General features: G+C 39.2%; 1 protein-coding gene across 2 annotated transcripts in view; it reads right to left on the bottom strand.

Annotated features, from left to right (window-relative positions):
• Nucleotides 1-19071, bottom strand: part of NUBPL (NUBP iron-sulfur cluster assembly factor, mitochondrial) — a 251132-nt gene that overhangs the window by 51773 nt on the left and 180288 nt on the right. For both annotated transcript variants that reach the window (XM_037161628.2, XM_037161627.2), the window contains exon 7: nt 2883-2976. In XM_037161628.2, the coding sequence (XP_037017523.1) occupies nt 2883-2976 (94 nt within the window). The remainder of the gene's footprint in view (nt 1-2882; nt 2977-19071) is intronic.

Raw genomic sequence — 19071 nt, forward strand, 5'->3', positions numbered from 1 at the left:
TACTTTTTAAATTATAAAAATACACATGTTCATTTTTTTTAAATTTAGAAAAAAACAAAATAATTTTATTTTCATAGTCTAATAACAACTAAGTTTGTGTATTTGCAAAAGCATCTATAGTACTTGTCCCTATTTTTTTTAATGGACCAGATTTGGGAGCTGAAATGTATGTTAAGTTCCCATAATAGAAATATAGAACACTAGAAGTTTCATTCTCAAATATCTTCCCCCTAGGTAGACCAAGAAAAAGCAAAGCAGACCAGGTATGTCTTTGTATTCCTGTCTACAGCAGACCAGGTATGCTATCTTGAATGCTCTACAATATACCATAATATTCTTTAAGGCTCAACTCCGTGAAGTGTTTTACAGTTGCCCCCAAACCCATGATCTCTTCTTCCCTGATGCCCCATATCTCTCCTACAGCACTTCTCATTCCCTGCATTGTAGCTATCCATGTTCTTTTCTTACCCACTATTCCCTCATCCTGCCCTTCCCCTTGCTCAGTCTCCTAGAGCTGGGGCTTTAAAATTGAGGACTGTGAGCCTCCTGAAATTATACAAAAAAGTAGTGTTTCTGTAGGTACAAATACCTTTTCCTGGAAAAAATGCACATATTCATCAAATTCTCAAAAAGTGTCTGAGAACCCTGGCTAGTGTGGCTCAGTTGGAGGATCAGCCCATTCACCAAAATGTTGGGGGTTCTATTTGCAATCAAGGCACATACCTACGCTGCCAGTCAATCCCTGGTTGGGGAACCTACGATTTGTCCTAGGTGATACGGCTCAGTTGGTTGGAGCATCATCCCATAAACTAAAAGGTCATAGGTTCATTTCCCAGTCAGGGAACACACCTAGGTTGCAGGTTCAGTCCCCAGTTGGGGCTCCAGTGGGAGGTATCTGATTGCTGTTTCTCTCCCTCCCTTTCCCTCTCTCTAAAATAAATGGGTATGTCCTCAAGTGAGGGTAAAAAGAAAAAGAAAAAAAAAAGATCTGGGACTCATAAAAGGTATAGAACCCTAGTCTAGGGAAAGACATGATATAATTCTTGTTAGATCCTCTACAGTGCCTAGCATCTGCCTACATATAAAGAGAAATATTTGTTCGTTTAAAATTTTATTAATAAATGATAAAACTAATGCAAGGTGTTTAATACAATATTTTAAATTAATATTTTGTCATATAATTACCTCACTGTCTCATCTTAATAATAAACAGTTTCTGAAGGGAGAATCATGGTTACCAGGGCCTCAGGGGAGGAGGAAATCACGAGTCACTGTTTAGGGTTTGGTTTCAGTCCGGGAGGACAAGGAAGTTCAGGAGATGGGTGGTGGTGGTGACTGCGTAACAGTGTGAATGTGCTTAATGCCACTGAACTGTTCATGTATATTTTACTGCAATAAAAAAACACAACTTTTTATTCTCATATAACATTAATCACCTATTACAAGGCAAACTCTTCATCAGATAAAAGGAATAAGAAATGCATTGGTTAAATTTTAGGATATAAGAAATCCTCAAAGGAGAAGCAAATCTTAACCCCAGTCTACACGTTGTTGGCTTTAGAGCATAAGCACAAATTAAAACTGGGTGATACAATCATAAATCCTGTCCAAACAGACAAGCTTTTATCTGGGTAAACAAAGGTAAATTGCTTGGGCCCTTCAGTTTATCTGCATGAAGCAAATTAAATTTTTCAAGGTACCAAGTCACAACTCAGGAAAGAAATGATAATTTAGTCCAAGTTTATCGATGTATTGTTCACATGAATAAATATAAGCATTCTGCATAACTGCAATAGGCATTTTGAAGCGTCAGGAACACATTTTATTCAATAAACATTTAGTGAGTATTCTTAAGCCTAAGAACCATAAAGTCTCAAAACTATCTAGAAAAAGAAAAAGTGGGCCATACAGTATGCTGATTATAATGAGTAATATTATTTTCCTATGGTACTTCACTCACTTCCAACTCATACTTTAGAGCTTGCCTCACTAAAGAAAAAGTCTGACTCCATTAGGTTACAAATATATTTAAACATCAAAAATATTCAAATTAACACACTATATTGATGTTTCCAAACAATGTGTATATGGTTTCAAAAACATAGATTCTACACCTTTCGATGATTATATGTCAGTGATATCGCTTGGTTATTTATTACCAATAAATAACTGATTTGCAAAGACATTTAAATATTCCACTATCTTTCTAAAAGTCCTCATACAGAAGAAAGATTCACAAATATTTCCTCAGTGGAATCTAGGTAAGATTCACTTAAAAACAGAGTTAACATAAAAACTAACTATGAAATTCCATATCATAAAAAAGATATCCTCTACTATAATGAAGTATTGTGTATTCAAAGCAAGCTAATGTGTTTATTGCTCTCTTGACTTTAACATTAAGTAATTAGCAGGATGTAAAATTTCTCCACAGTTAAATTTACCAAAAAGCCAGTTTTTCCTAATATTTACTCATTCAGGAGTGTGCACTCGGCAAGTATTTACGTAGTGCCGGGCATGCACCAGGCGCCACTGCGCTGTAAGTGCCGGACAGCTGCGGACCTCCAACAGCCACGTTCTACCTACACGCCACCGCTTTTCCAGAACACAGATTACATCACCACCTCAAGTGTCTTCGTGTTTTTTAAAAAAACCATTCTGATAATAGTTTGAAACATTTAATTTATGAACCTGAGCTCTGATTATGTTTATTAAGAGATAAACATTTTTGCCTGTCATGGAGTTCGTTTTTTTGTTAAGGCAGCAAGCAGGACACCATCAAAGACAGCACGAAAATAGAAGGCAGAAAACTGTACTTGAACAATTAAAATAAATAATTTTTTTAAAAGACAGTACAAATTACTATTAACTTTAAGATTTACCTGAAATGGGAACATTCTGTGAGACGGACAGCTGCACATCTCCAGTACCCGGTGGCATGTCAACAACTAAGTAGTCCAGCTGGCCCCAATCTACCTAAAAAATCGAGATGACACAAATAACATCATTGTATAACAACTGCAGTAGAACTAAATAACAGCTTTCCCCTGAGCTATTACCAAAAGCCAGGGACTGTGCTGAGGATAAAATGTGAAAGGTACACAAATGAATGCACAAGGGACAGCCCCTGACTCCAGCAGACCTCTGAACGAGGTTAAATTTCCAAATGGATCCTTGTCCCCACTACACATATACACAAATGCTGAATCCATTTCACAATGGGTTTCCATTCAGGATGGACCATTTATTTCACTGGGAACAGCCCGTATTTTACCCAAGAAAGCCTTAGCTTCTTGTACCTTGGACAAAAGCCTCAGCATTTCCTATGGCAGCTACTAATAGAAATTTTTTAAGTTTATTATTTTTCCTTTATAAAACACAAAAATAATGAAAACCTAAAGTTAACAGTAAGAAAATTTTAGAGGTATGAGTTCCAATACTACAATATTTTGATTGTTTCTTTACAGGCATTTTTCTAAGCATCCATGTCTAGAAAACTCAGCTATATAACCAAGTCCTTAAGACTCAACCTCGATTTAGACAGGTCTCCAGGGTGCCCCAGGCTCCTTTCTCCTCAGGTAGTGTCTCCAAGTGTCCAGTCTCAGTGAATGGTGTGCCCTAGGATGCTCTCAGTTGCCAAAGGGAGAAGCTTGGAATCATTTTTAATTCCTTCCTTTTCCTCACTATACCAGTCACTTATATTTTGCCTTTTAAAAATCTCCCCAAATGTATCTACTTCTCTCTTCCTACTGCCATAACCCAACAGAGGCCACAGCCATCTTTCTCTAAAGCCTCTGAACCAATCTCTGCTCCAGCATGGCCTGTCTAGCCTGTTCCTAACACCAATGAAAAACGGTCTATCTAAAATGCAAATCTGATAGTGTCACTTTTTGTTTAAAACTCTTCTATTGCTTTTAGGACCAAGTCAGAGCTTGAGCTCCAGAGAACTTTGCTTGGTCTTCTTCACTTGCTAATGCCTCCTCGTTCTTCAGATTGAAATTTACTTCCCAGCTTGAAATTTACTTCCCCTAACTTCTGTTAGATTAGATATGATGTTCCTACTGTGTACTTCTCCTATTCAATCATTCATTCATTCATTCATTCAGTCAATCAATCGCTCATTCACTCAACAAATGTTTATTGAGTACCTACCATATATTAGGCATTGAGCTAGGTATTGATAATTAAATGGTATCATGGTCCCTAGCCTCACAGAATTTATAATATAGAGGAAGACACATATTAAGGACATTATGAAATAACCTGTGCAAAGGGAAAAGGTTAGCATATGTCAGAAACTGAACATCAACAAAGTCAGAGAGCAGTGATGAGGGAAAGGGCCATGGTCATTTTTATTTGTTTCATGATCTGTCTTTTCACGAAACTGTAGCTGAGTTAGAATGCCCAGCACAGAACGGACACACTGTAGATGCTTAATAACTATTCTTTCAAGGAATGAATGAATAAATGAACACATACAAAGGTTCAAGAATTTTTTAACCTAAGTGCATATAATCTCCTATCTTGCTTCTTAAAAAATAATGTAGGACTTCCGCCAAGATGGAGGTATAGGTGGATGTGCCGTGCCTTCTCACACAACCAAGTTTAGGGACAACTAAATATTAGCATCAGAAAACACAACCAGAACACGGAAAATTGAACTTTTCGGAAGTCCGTTAACAACAAATTCTTCAGTCCAACCGGTAAGGGGCGAAACCTGCATCTGGTGAGGGGTTGCACTGGAGGACTCGGTGGGACGGACCCAGGCGCGGAATCCAGACGCACGAATCCAGACGCACGGGTTCCAAACGCAGGATTGGACCTAGTGAGCGACCGAGCAACCCACCAGGTGAGCGACTGCAGAGGAGACAGTGGGGAGGCGGTGCTGCATGTTGACTGCGGTCGCCTATTTGCGCGCGAGCAGACAGGCGAGGGAGTGGGCGGTTGGACCGGGCCGGCGTCCCCGCGGCAAGTGGCAGTAGAGGGCGCCGACGTTTCCCCGCTCTGACCACGCCCCCACATACAGCGTCACAACCCAGCGACCTGGGACTCCAAGGTGCCGCTTCTCTCACTTAAAGGGCCCGAACAGACCAAAAATGTCGCAAGAAGACCTCAAAGCCCCAGAGATAAATCTAAGCGACGAAGAAATAGCAAAACTCTCAGACGCACAGTTTAAAACACTGGTCATCAGGATCCTCACAGATCTGGTTGGTTATAGCCAGAAATTAGAGAAACATATGAAGGCTAAACTAATGGAAATGAATGGAATTCCACAGGAAACCCATAGAGATGAAAAGGAAACTGGGACTCAAATCAATGGAGTGGACCAGAAGAAAGCAAATAATGGCCAAACAGAAAAGAGTCAAGAAGCAAGAATTCAAAGAAATGAGGAGAGTCTTAGGAACCTCCAGGACATCTTTAAACGCTCCAATATCCGAATTATAGGGGTACCAGAAGGGGGAAAGGCACAGCCACCAGTGGAAAACTTATTTGAACAAATAATAAAAGAAAATTTCCCCAATCTGGCAAAGGAAATAGACTTCCAAGAAATCCAAGAAGCTCAGAGAGTACCAAAAAAGTTGGACTCAAGAAGAAACACACCAAGGCACATCATAATTACATTAGCCAAAATTAAAATGAAGGAGAGAATCCTAGAAGCAGCAAGAGCTAACGGGACAATCACCTACAAAGGAGTCCCCATCAGACTGTCAGCAGATTTCTCAAAAGAGACCTTACAGGCAAGAAGGGGCTGGAAAGAAATATTCCAAGTCATGAAATCTAAAGACCTACAACCAAGATTGCTCTATCCAGCAAAACTTTCATTTAGAATGGAAGGACAGATAAGGTGCTTCTCAGATAAGATCAAATTCAAGGAGTTCATCATCACCAAGCCCTTATTATATGAAATGTTAAAGGGACTTATCGAAGAAAAAGAAGTTAAAGAAACATGAACAGTGAAAGCACAACAAACTCAGTTATCAACAACCACACCTAAAACAAAAGCAAACTAAAAGGACAGCTAGATCAGGAGTGGAAACATAGAAATGAAGATCTCAAGGAGGGTTAGCAACAGGGGAGTGGGAGGAGGAGATGGGGGGAGAAGGTACAGAAAATAAGTAGCATAGACAGTAGATAGAAAATAGATGGGGGGGCAAGAATAGCATGGGAAATATAGAACCTAAAGGACTTGAGACACATGGACATAAACTAAAGGGGGGTAATGGTGGGGATGGAGGGGCAGGGTGGAGGGGAATGAAGGGGGGAATAGAACAACTGTAACAGCATAATCAATTTAAAAAAATAAATAAAAAAACAAAAAAAACAAACAAACAAAAATAATGTAAAATAAGCCTTTTCCACATAGTCATATTTTTTTAATTAAAGTTTAGATGATATTGGGTCAAATAGATCATTCATGTTGTAACACATTTACTCATACATATTTACTGAGACTCAATTTGGTGCCAGGCACTCTCCAAGTGATGGGAATAGAACAGTGAACAAAACAAAGTCCCAGCCACCACGAAACTAACATTTAAGTGAGAGAGACAGACAGACAAACAGAAATACAAATCAGATGCTATGAAGAAAACGAGTATCCTTTACTATACAGAATGATTTGGTTCCTGATTCAGACATCCAGATCAAATAACAAGAAATATTTTAAAATCTTTTCAATTCCAGAATTTCAAAATACAAGTAGTAAGGGTTCAGATAGCAAAGGATTTGTCAAAGAATTTCTTTGGATCTCCTTAGTTTCTACAGTCAGATGGTGAAAGATACTTGAAGAGTAGGGGGAGAAACAGAATGGCAGAAGGTGATCCTTTAGCCAGGGTGGTCAGGGCACTAAGTGAAGTGGGAGATAACTGATGCAGTCATCTGAATGAAATCATTCCAGGCAGCGGCGATTGCAATCGTAAAGGCCCTGTGGAGTTACGCTTGACACACCCGAGGTACAGCTTGGAAGACAGTGCGGCCTTTCTAAACAGCATCCCCCAACATCAATCTCTCTCCTCCTCGGACTTTGTTTTTCTCCAGAACATTAACAGTATCTCACATTATAGAGTGACCTGTCTCTTAGGAATTCTATGATATTTCTCAAACACAAGTACTTACTTAATGACACATTTTAAGAGAATGATGAAATGATGAACATAAAACAGTTCATTTTCAAAATAGGGTTTCTTGGTTTGAAAAATAGTTACCTCAAAGTTCCCCGTGACTGTAATCTATGAAGCGATCTACAAAAAAGATACAGAATACTTTTCCTGTTGTATCCTCCGCACTGAAACCACTCGCCCTGGCAGGCTGACAAGTCTGTTTCAGAGAACATCAAATAACTGGTACCGACAATTTATCATTATTGTTTCTTCGTATTTAATCACATTTATCACGGCTCCAATTTCTTAAAAGACAACTGTTAGTAAGACTCCCAGGAGCTAAAAATACTTCACTGCTAAGGCAATTAATTTCAAATGACTCTTACCCTGAATTTAAGCTATTTGAAAAAAAGAACCTGGCCCTAAATCTCCTCACACACAGCAGGCGTTCCACAAGGGGTCGCCGACTTGCACTGAACTGAACTGACATCGGTATCTGAGATTCAGTTTTACAGCATTTATTAATACTAACATTGAAATATACTGGTTGTCAGGGAGTTTCAGTTCTCTTAAAAAAGAGTCATCAAAGCATTGGTTTTAGAATTACTTGGGATTCCCTCAGGGGTGTCCAACCCGTGGCCCCACAGGCCACATGCAGCCCAGGATGGCTATGAACGCAGCCCAACACAAAGTCGCAAATTAACTTAAAATATTATGAAATTATTGTTTGTGTATTTAATGTGTGGCCCAAAACAACTCTTCTTCCAGTATGGCCCAGAGATGCCAAAAGGTTGGACACCCCTGCAATTCTACTTAGTGTTTGTTCACTTGTATAAATTGTGTTACTTAATATAGGGAAATACATACTAGCAAAACACCCAAGTAGGTCTTTGGTAAAATCCCAAGGCAGATCCCACAGCCCAAAGCATACACAATTTGTTTGTGAAGTCTTCTCTAAGAATAAGAATAGAAAATTATAAGTGCAAAATGAGGTATAAAAGTAAATATCTATTTGGAATGTGAAAAGAAATCACATTGGAGACTTAGAGATTCAAATTCCTTTCTCTAAGATCACTTGAATTGAAATGCTTACATAGAAATGCTTCCTGACTGCAACCAGCAAGTGTGGAATCCTGAGCATAAATTTTATTAGCCTCATGGTAACCCCACTTTGGGTAAAACTTTCTCAACTCCCTCTCAGGCTCCAAACTCAAACGATCAGCCTACAAGTAGAGCTACGGAGGTAGTTTAGAGATGCCCCGTGGATATAATGAGGGTTGAGTTGCCTGGAGTTCAGTTTGGCAATGTTGGTCTCAGTCTATTTTAACTCTCCTTCTGGGGAGAGAGATAGTAACTACAGGCCATCTTGTTTCTCAGATGAACAGAGTTAAAGAGAGGTAGGGGTATCAGTCAGGTCACGTAGGCTTATTGTAGAGTAACAAATTCCCCCCTTTTCTGTTCTTTCTCCTCATTCTTGAAGGCCACTGAGGGTTGCAGGTCTGTCTTCTGCAACTTTTTCAAGCTGAGAGTGGTTACTGTCAGGGGCTCCACTACAGAACTGAAACCTTTCCCTAGCTAGCTTCCAGTAGGCCTAATATCTCCTGGCTGTAACTCCAACCGTTCATATCCCTGGGTTATTATCATCTGTAGTTTGCCTCAAGCCTTTTACAGACATAGAAACTAGGCAGCTCAGGAGGCAAGGCCCAAAGATGAGCAGTAAAAGGACAGTGGCAAGAGATCCTAAGACGGGGAGGAACCTAGTGAGGGTAGCAAGAGCCCTTTTCATTGTACTGCAGATCTCCTGGCAGTTGGAATGGACTTTCCCAAATAAGTGTGGCCATTTGGCTTGGTTGTATATCTCAAAGATAACAACTTCTACTTGTTCTGTATGTTTATCCATGCACAGCACGAGGAAATGATAATGGTATGTATCCCACCTTGTTCAGCTAAGAGAAATCTAGGGCCTGCCAGCTGCAGCCGCTAGCCTGAGCATCAGCACAGCATGCTGTACTAGCCACTGCACAGGCTCATCCTTGTGTGGCCAGCTAGTAACCTAAAGCAATCGACTGTCTAAGGGACCCATGTGCTGAGGGCTCTACAGTGATCTATGTCAGACTTCGAGCTTGAGCAGTAGATCTGGCCAAAAGCCTGACTGTACAGGTTAAATTCCGTAAAATCAGGTATTTAATGAGAGATATGTCTATGAAAACAAAGGTTAATAATCACAGCAAATTACAACCCAGCTTCTGAGTTTGTAAGGTTGTCAGTCAAGATGTCTAGCTGTAAGGCTGAAAGCATTTGTAGTTTGAAGTGGCCGTGATGATGTTCTCAGGTAAACTCTGTGCGTGGCTTTCACAGCATCAATTCCTGAGATTACTTAAGTATGAACTGTTGTGGTGAGTTTCTGAATTTTATATCAAGTTGTTCATCTTTAGCTTGCATGGCTTTGGAAAAAGGCAATTTTAGTTCTCAGTGGTTTCTAGTCAAAGGATGGGAGAAAAATTAGAAACATGTTTTGAGAATCATAGGCAGATATTGGGAGAGACTAGAAGAATTCAGGATCCGGTCCAGTTTACAAGTAGAAAATAAAACAAAACCTAGAATCTAATATCCTCAAATCTAAATTAACTTGTTCTTTCATTTTGTTTATTAATGCATCCAGTGCTTAAAGGTTATGCCACCAGAACTAATTACTAAATCTGTTAAATTATTTTTGTTTCTTTTTCGTCAACCTTATAAAGGGAAAAGTATTCCAAACTAGCACTGACTGGGTAATTTTAGGCTAATATGTCTTTTCCACATAGTATTTTATATTTTGTATTCCAAATAATGCCTGATAATGTGAGAGTAACTCAAAGACTCAAATAAAGGCAATTTCTTCTTTTCTGAGAAATTACTGGGAAATAAAGGTATATCTAACATTTGAGCAGATATGGTCATCTGTCTTTTTCTGGACATCTGTTAGAGTGTGGTGCTATGAATGAGAAACGACCTCACTTCATAGGATGCTGGAAGCACAAGTGCAAACAGGCTGAGTTGCAAGTGTTGAAAAGAAGGGGCCCACAGATGCATTCCATTTTTGGCTTCGCAGCTGGCTCATGCAGTTTGCCACAGCCAGCCTCCAGGGTAGCAGTTTCCATCATCAGCACTATACAGCCACGTTTAAATACCATAGAGTTACTATAGTCTTCTCCAAAGCCAAGGCAGAGTGTCCCAGCCATCTCAGGTCAGCTAGCAAGGTCAATGTGATCCAGGTGAAAATAGTATCAGTAAGGGTGGCCCCTGGGCCTGGGGAGTTAAGGAGGAAAATCATTGCCAAGAGAGGCAGAGCTTTAGCCTGCTAGAACCAAAGTAGTAGCCAGGAAGAATTAAAGTTCTAAGGGGAAAAAAAAAGGTGCAACTAAGGAACAAATAGAGAAATATGAAGCAGGAGAAATGGGACAAAATGTAGATTAAATCATTTAAAAGTGGGCTATATCCAGGCAGCTCATTCATACGGTGTGTGGAACATTCCACAAGTGATAGAGCACATTCTTAAAGGAAGTAGGGCTGGGCCAGACATTACCTCTTTCCCTCCTATCTGCTCTTAGTTTCCGACTTAATAGTGAGTTTTGACCCTCATGCCTACCTGACTCATAATTAGTAGATCTCAAAATTGTGTCCTTGTGTCTGCCTATGTCATTATATTTGCTGTGTCTACCTCATACCTAATTTCTGCCATCTGTCCCTGACTTCCTGGTTCTCTGACCCCAGTTAGGCACAGTCCTATACTAATAGTAAACAGAACAGTACTTGTGCTTTGCTTGGAATCCCAGACATGAAATCACGTGACTGCCGGCATACAAGATGCAGCTAACCTTGTCTCAGACCCATGAACAAATTTGTCAGGAAAATTACCAAGCTCCTAAGATTTTTTATTCAACTAGCCTCCAGCGTTTGAATGGGTTTTCAAGCTAAGAATTCTACAGTGATTATTTTTATAAATAACTATCTCTGCAACTTCGTTGTTTACTGCTTCATATTTCTCTATTTGACAGAAGAGACCCTTCTTTGTGTATCGCTGGCCTCCCTCTCCACATCCAATCCCCTCCATAATACCCATAATACCTAAACAGTGTTCAATTAACACCCACTGAGCGATTCTATGCGTCAAGTTGCTCACTACAGTTGTATTATACTTACAAACATTTTTCCATGTGAGGCACCTTTTGTATACAGTATAAATCTAATATAGAATATGAAGTGTTTTGGGTTAAGTTTAAACCATAGTTTTTGTTCTGCACAGTGGACTATTCATAAAATCATGCAACATTTCACTTTTGTGGAAAGAAGAAAATTGCTAGAAAGGTGAAATTATTTAAATATAAATAGCACAATAAAAATCTGAATAACAAAAATTTCTACTTGAATTGATGGCCTACTGACTTGTGGAAATAAATGATGCAACAACATAAATTTATCCTTGAGATCACTTTGATAAGAGCTGACCCAGTTATAAAATGAGAACACATTGTAAAAGTTACAACAATGATGTAAATGTTCTTCCCTAATATTTTCTTTTTCTTTTCAGATTATAAAGTTCTCTAATTCATTTTCAAATATTTTCCTTTCTATAGGAAAAAAGGCAGGAGGGTGGAGGGCTAGACTACTTGAACACTCCTGTCAAAGGCACTATCAACCAAGTGATAGTAGCAATGTTTTGAGAGAGAAAAGAGAGACTTTATTCTATCTTTCAATCTGTCCTCATCTAATCACATAACTTTGATTCAGGCTGTGGTCTGTAGATTGCTGACTTTATTTGTTTTTGCTGGCAGTGACTACGATTCTCTTAAAGATGACATGCAGGAGATCCCTTTGGGCTACGTTCATGTTTTCTTCATGTATAGGAGAAAGAACAGTCCTACAAGGTCAGAAAAATTTGTGCAGAGTCAAAGGAGAGAAAATGAGAAATGGTGGTTGATACAAAAATCTCTAACCCATTGTGCAGCTGGCAATCAATCCCCAGCAAGGAACCAACATCATTTATTAAATATACTATCTTTAACTCAAAAAAAAAAAATCTGTCCTCATCATCTCATATCCTTGGTTGTTCTAGCAGAGGAACAGAGCACAGTGGACCTGGCAACCTGGAGACAGCATCCATTCGAGTTCTTATCCAAAAGCTGACGCATGGGTCAACCTGCAAGTAACTCTGCACCTAGTTTCTGAAATTTTATATATATTATATCTATTTATATTTTATATATTTATATATATTTAATTCTCAACTGAGGGTATGTTTACTGATTTTAGAGAGAGAAATATTGACGTGACAGAGAAATATCAATCAGTTGCCTCCCATACGTGCCCCAACTGGGGACTGAACCCACAACCATTAATGTACAGGACGATGGTCCACCCAACTGAGCCAGCTGGCCAGGGCAGAAATAATATTCAAACATTATCCAATTCCCAGGCCAGCCCACAGATGCCCATGTAAATCCATAGTACAGCTGAAAAACTAAAAAGTTATAATATAAAAGTGATACTAACACAAAAGTAAAAATATTTCAGTTAATTATGGAAACAACTCCCTAGGTTCTCTAGGGTCCTGCTTTAGGCCAACCCCTTACACAGATATTTGTAACCTAAAAGGTAGATGTTAATGAAGAATAAGACTACTAATAAAATGGCCTAGAACACTACAAACCTGCCTGAGAAACAACACTTTGAAAAAAGTTTTAATAATTACTAGAACAAATTTAACTTTATTCTTTTTTTAAATTTAACCTTTGTGGGGTTTTTTTTGGGTCCATTACCATTTAGTCCCCTTATATGCCCCTTTCCCCAGCAATCACCACATGACTGCTGGGGAAAGGGGCATATAAGGACCCCTTTCCTTATACGTATAAGGACCCCACGCCCATGGGTCCTTTTTCCTTAATTCCGCTACCCCCAACCCTCCCCCCAACTAGCTGTCATCTGCTCTCCAGCTAAAACAAATTTTAAAATAAAAACTCTCCCTATACACCTAAAAATTGAAGCTTCAGATTTTTTTCCAATAGGAATAAGACATAATTAACTTTGGACAGCTTATAAAATATATTTAGATATGTGGTACTCTCTTTAATTAGGAAAACTATAATACTCTTTTTAAAAAGTCAGAAATATCATTGTATTTGGGGGTGTTCAAGGTAATGAAGGGGCAGAATTAAATCTGCACTGAAACTGCATGGAGCCCCACTGAGAGAATCCATTGTCATCATCCACTGGCTTTGATGATCATAAGGTTGTTGCAGAATGTGAGCAATACTACTGCTCTAGGAGACTAGTCTATCCGATGTATTTACTGCATTCTGGCAATGATCTGAAGAACTGTCCTCGTTGAGTTTTTTTAGTTTTAGTTACTTATCATCTGGGGTCCTAATTTTGAGCCTTAGGGTTAGGGTCCATTAGGTGAAACAGAGTTAATAGGGAAGAAGTTGGGGGAGGAGAGTGGCTTTGCAAGTGGCAGGTGAAGAACACCAAAAGGAAATGAACAGTTATTGAGAGCCTACATCCAAGACTGCTCTCTCCAGCAAAGCTTTCATTTAGAATGGAAGGGCAGATAAAGTGTTTCTCAGATAAGGTCAAGTTCAAGGAGTTCATCATCACTAAGCCCTTATTATATGGAATGTTAAAGGGACTTATCTAAGAAAAAAGATAAAAAAATATGAATAGTGAAAGGACAGCAAATTCACAGTTATTAACAACCACACCTAAAACAAAAGCAAACTAAGAGGACAGTTAGATCAGAAGCAGAACCATAGAAATGAAAATCACATGGAGGGTTAGCAACAGGGGAGTGGGAGGAGGATAGAGGGGGAAAAGGTACAGAGAATAAGCAGCATAGATGGTAGGTAGAAAATAGACAGAGGGAGTGCAAGAATAGTATGGGAAATGTAGAAGCTAAAGAACTTATGACACATAGACATAAATTAAAGGTGGGGAATGTGGGTGGGAGAGGGTGTGCAGGGTGAAAGGGAATGAAAGGGGGAAATGGGACAACTGCAATAGCATAATCAATCAAGTATATTTTAAAAAATCTTTTAGTGCCCCCCCCCAATTCATTCCATGGTTTCTACTACTAGAGCAGAAGGAACATTGTGTTGCAGTTGCTAATGACTTGATTCAAACTACTACCAATGAGCCAGGTTTCCTCAAGAAGGTCATAAATGAAGATGAATCATAGGTCTATGGCTATGATCTAGAAACAAATGCCCAGTTGTCCCAATGGAAGTTGCCTGGTTCTTGATGCCTGAAGGAGGTGTGGCAAAGTCTCAGCAAGAGCAAGACCATGTGAACTGTGTTTTTTGATTGGGAAGGTGTTGTCCATCGTGAGTATGCCCCTCCAGGCCAAACAATTAATAAGAAGTACTACCTCTTCATCAGTTGATATGCAACATGATGAAAACAGCTGCAGCTATGGGCAACTGGTGACTGGCAGCTTCATCACAACAATGTACCCGTTCATACATCATGTCTCATGCAGAGTTTCTTTGTGAAACATCAAATCACCCAGGTGACTTAACCTCCCTACAGCCCAGATCTGGCACCTTGTGACTTCTAGCTTTTCCCCCAAACTAAAATCACCTTTAAAGGGGAAGAGATTTCAGACTGTCAATGAGATTCAGGAAAATACAACAGGGCAGCTGATGGCTACTCCAACAAAGGATTTTGCAGAGTGTTTTGAAGAGTAGAAGAGACACTGGGAAAACTATGTGAGGTCCCAAGGTGCCTACTCTGAAGGGGACTGAGGTGTCATTGTTCTATGTACAATGTTTCTTGCATCTTGTATCTTCTTCAATACATGTCTCTGTTTTTCATATTACATGGCTGGTTACTTCCTGAACAGAACTCATAATACATAGGGTTTGGTACTATCTGCTGTTTTAGGCACCTACTGGGCAGCCTTGGAACCTATCTGCACAGCCAAGAGGGAATTACAGTATAAAAACAGAGTCTGAAGACTCACAGAAAACTTAAATAATATAAGTAAGAAATAGAATTATTTATTTCCCATAACTTTTTTCTTTTTATGGACAATTATAATGTTTCTTTTATTTCTGAGTATTTTTAATGGTATTACGTAGTACTCTTCCTCTACACAATCCTTTAAGGGCCCTTAGGTCCTTACTATTACCAAGCAAGTGTCCTAGGACATATTGACTATAAATTTCCTGACTTTGTGATATTAAAGAATATTTTAACTTTCAATAAGCTACCATTGAAATCCGTTCTTTTTTAATCAGTATCATCTTATCAACCATCTACGAATGAAAAATTATGTGGAGTAATTATTTAAATCAAAGTAAATAACCTATGAAGACTAAGAACAGATTTTCTAAAAATATCTACAGTTATTAAACACATTTTAAAAAACTGGCTTAGTAAATTTTATTCTAAAAATTTAAAGATCTAAATCATATGGAACAGGAAATCAACTATAAGAAGCTGTTGCTCCATATGCAGTTATATTTTAAGTCTGAGCTATTATAATACAGCATCTAGATTTTAAATTCTTATTCAGACATTAATTGCTATGATTTTTTTAAAATAGCACTCTAAAGGGGAGTCTGGAAAAAATCCAGACTGTGAACCAAAGGGGAAGTCTGGCAAAAACAAGGCAATAGCTGGGTACAGACAAAAATCCAGATATCTATTCATTAAACAGAAGAATTTTAGCATGGGAAATCAGCATGTCTAATTTCCAATCATTTGTATCCCTAACTAGCTATAATCATTGTGGGTCAGCTAATTAACCTTTCTGGATCTCAGTTTTCTTATCTATAAAATAAAGTGTTTTAGATTAAATAATCGCTAAGGTTTCTTCTATCTACTTTTTTTAAAGTGTGATTATGATCTATTTGTGTAAATTGGAGAATATATGTGACAGATCTATTCATAGAATAAAAGTAAAAAAAGAGGGATTTTTATCCAAAATGACAAAATAACAAACTTTTTAAAAAGGGGGAGCACTTTATACAAAAACAAGAAAGCTAAAAGATATTTTGTCCACTGAAGAATTTATTTGATACAATGATCATATTTCATTTGGAAGTTTAGCTAAATTCTACAAAGAACTAAGATTTAAATTTGTACTGAACTACAATGTACTCTGACTACCATCCTAAAATACCACTTTCTAGCTCATCTAGGAATTAATGCTATATCTTTACAAAATGTCAAATGTTACAAAACAGATGCATTCTGGAAAAGCTGTTGACGGTATAGCCAAGGTAAGGAATGAGGAAGGGATTCAAACACAAACCCTTAAAGGCTGAGAAATCCAATCCAACTTTCCGATTAATATAAAACTTCATTCTATAAACATTCATGACAGGGATATATTAGCCTGCAAAAGAAAGCCTAAATCATTCATTGCACACTACACACTCAAATACAAATTTTGGATCAATAAAAGGATGGAAGAAAATTGTCTTTAAGAATCTTCCCAACATTTTCTTTTGCTATATATGACCATGGTTTCCTTTTGTCTTATTACTCAGACAATGTAACTTCAGATATGTTTTGTTTTTCTGAATTGTCTGTAGTTGCTACATGCATCGCTATTTATTAGACCTCCCCCTGTTTTTAATATAAATCAGAATCTACTAATAGGGGTCAAGGCTGTAGAAATATATTTGAGCTTGTTTTAAAAAAGAAAACGGATTGTATCTTTAGCAGAATTTTTTAGAAACTACGGTATTTTCAATAAAGAAATCCGTTAAGTTTTAGTGATAGCTATAGGGGTTTGTAAAAGTGTCAATAAACACATTTTCAGAAAGTAAGATATTGAAGTTTTATTATTAATTTCTAGTTTGAACTTAGCCAAATTGCTGAACTTTTCTATGCCTGTTTCCTCATCTTAAAAGGAAAAAGAGAGAAAAAGAGAAATCAATGTGTGGTTCCCTCTCACGTACCCCCCACTAGGGACCTGGCCTTCAAACCAGGCATGTGCCCTGACTGGGAATTGAACCAGCAACCATTTGGTTCACAGGCCTGCGCTCAACCCACTGAGCTACACCAGCCAGGGCTGTTTCCTTATCTTAATACAGAAAAATGGAGAATTTTAGAGTAAGAAGAGACCATAGAGATTTTCTTGTCCAGTGTCCTTATCTTACAGGTAAAATAACTAAAACTCAGAAATCAAATGAGGGGATCCAAGATGGAAGCAGAGTAGGTGGAAGCTATACTCACCTACTCTCAGGACCAAACTGGGATTAAATTAAAATACAGAGCCACCCACCTGAATAACCACTGAAGACTAGCTGAAGAGAGGTCTTATACTAGATTTATAGAAGAAGCCACATTAAGACTGTAAGAAGGATGGAGACAAAAAGGGCTCCACTCATTTGCACAGGTGAGAGCTGAAAATTTCAGAGAGATATCTCAGCTCCTGGGATGCTACCCCTCAGAAGAGTGGACTCAACTCCAAGCCAGGCTCCCCAGCCCAGAGTGCCAGAGCTGAGAAGAGGCATACACATAACATCTCACTGTGAAAATCGGTGGGAATTCTATCTTCCAGGGAGACACAGGAGTCTACTAGAGACACAGACACCCTCTTAAAAGGCCAACACATAAAAATCTCTTGCACAGCAACTAAGCCTGAGCTCAGGCAGAGAGAGGTCAGAGCAACAAGCATTGCATGAGAAACTGGGATTGTGGCTCTGGGGAGAGAGCTAAAGGGACAGCTGTTGGGATCCTTATGCAGACCCTCTACCACATTTCAGATGCCTTTTTTCTTGAGTGCAGCACACCCCTCCATATGGCATCAGACTGAGGGAACGCGATAGCCCCACCCTCTAGATTCCCTCTAGCCCTGATGAGGAGTCAGCTGCCTGGGCAGGGGTGTAGAGGTCCAAGAAGACTCAGTGGGTGTCAGTGACTGAGTTGTGTTGTTTTGGGGCAAGGGCCACTGCCCCCACTGTCTGGGAACTTCACTGTCCTCTCCCCCTCATGGCAGATAAGCTACCTCAACCTTTACGCTGCCAGAAGCCCTAGCCTGCCATCTCCTGGTGCCCTGCTCTGCTGAGAAAGTATGGGCAGAATCCAGGACAAACTGAGTTGTGTGGCTCTGGAATGGGGACCACTCCCGCACTTCCCCCCAGGCCTGACCAGCACCTCTCACTTACTGGAGATCCATTAGTCCTATCTTCTCCACTCCTGATGGCCCTACCCTGCTGACATGAGGCTCCTAGAAGAATCTGGGAAAGAATGAGTTCTGTGGGTCTAGGATAAGGGGTCATTTTCCCCTCACTTGCCTGACCACTGAAGAGCCTTCTCTTTACACAGCCAGATCTGGGCCTATTTGGGCCTGATAAACTCTGCTGGCTTACTCTGATGACTCCCTGAATCCCCATCACAACACAAAGGTATGTGAGCACCCAGCAAGTGGCAGCTAAACTTGGTATACAGCGGAACATTTGCTGAGTAACTTGAAATCTAAATTTGAACCTCCATCAGTCTGGTAAACACCACTTGAACCTATCTGGTAACTCACTGAAAACCTACCATGCAACTCAAATACTTTCAAATACTCTTTCAGTAAGTGAGTCTAATAGGCAACTAACTGGCAGGCAAAGACAGGAGGAGGCAAATCTCAGGGTGTCTTGGGACTTCAGCTGACCTGCTCTCAAGCCCCATGCAGGTAAAAACAAGCCAGGGTGCGCAGCTTGGATGCAAGTTAGGACACAAGTCTCGATAAATTTAAGAACTGTAAAATCACATCAAACATCTGGTGTGAAAAACACACAAACACATGGAAGCTAAATAACAGGTTACTAAACAATAAATAGGTTCACAGTGAGATCAAGAAAGAAATCAAAAGATAGCTTGAGACAAATGAAAATAAACACACAACAACCCAAAATTTAAGGGAAATAGCAAAAGCATTCCTAAGAGAGAAATTCATAGCATTTCAGGCCCACATTAAGCAACAAGAAAAATTTCA

This window comes from Artibeus jamaicensis, unplaced genomic scaffold (assembly GCF_021234435.1).
Source record: "Artibeus jamaicensis isolate MK-2021 breed Jamaican fruit bat unplaced genomic scaffold, CSHL_Jam_final contig_588, whole genome shotgun sequence".
Lineage (NCBI taxonomy): Eukaryota > Metazoa > Chordata > Mammalia > Chiroptera > Phyllostomidae > Artibeus > Artibeus jamaicensis.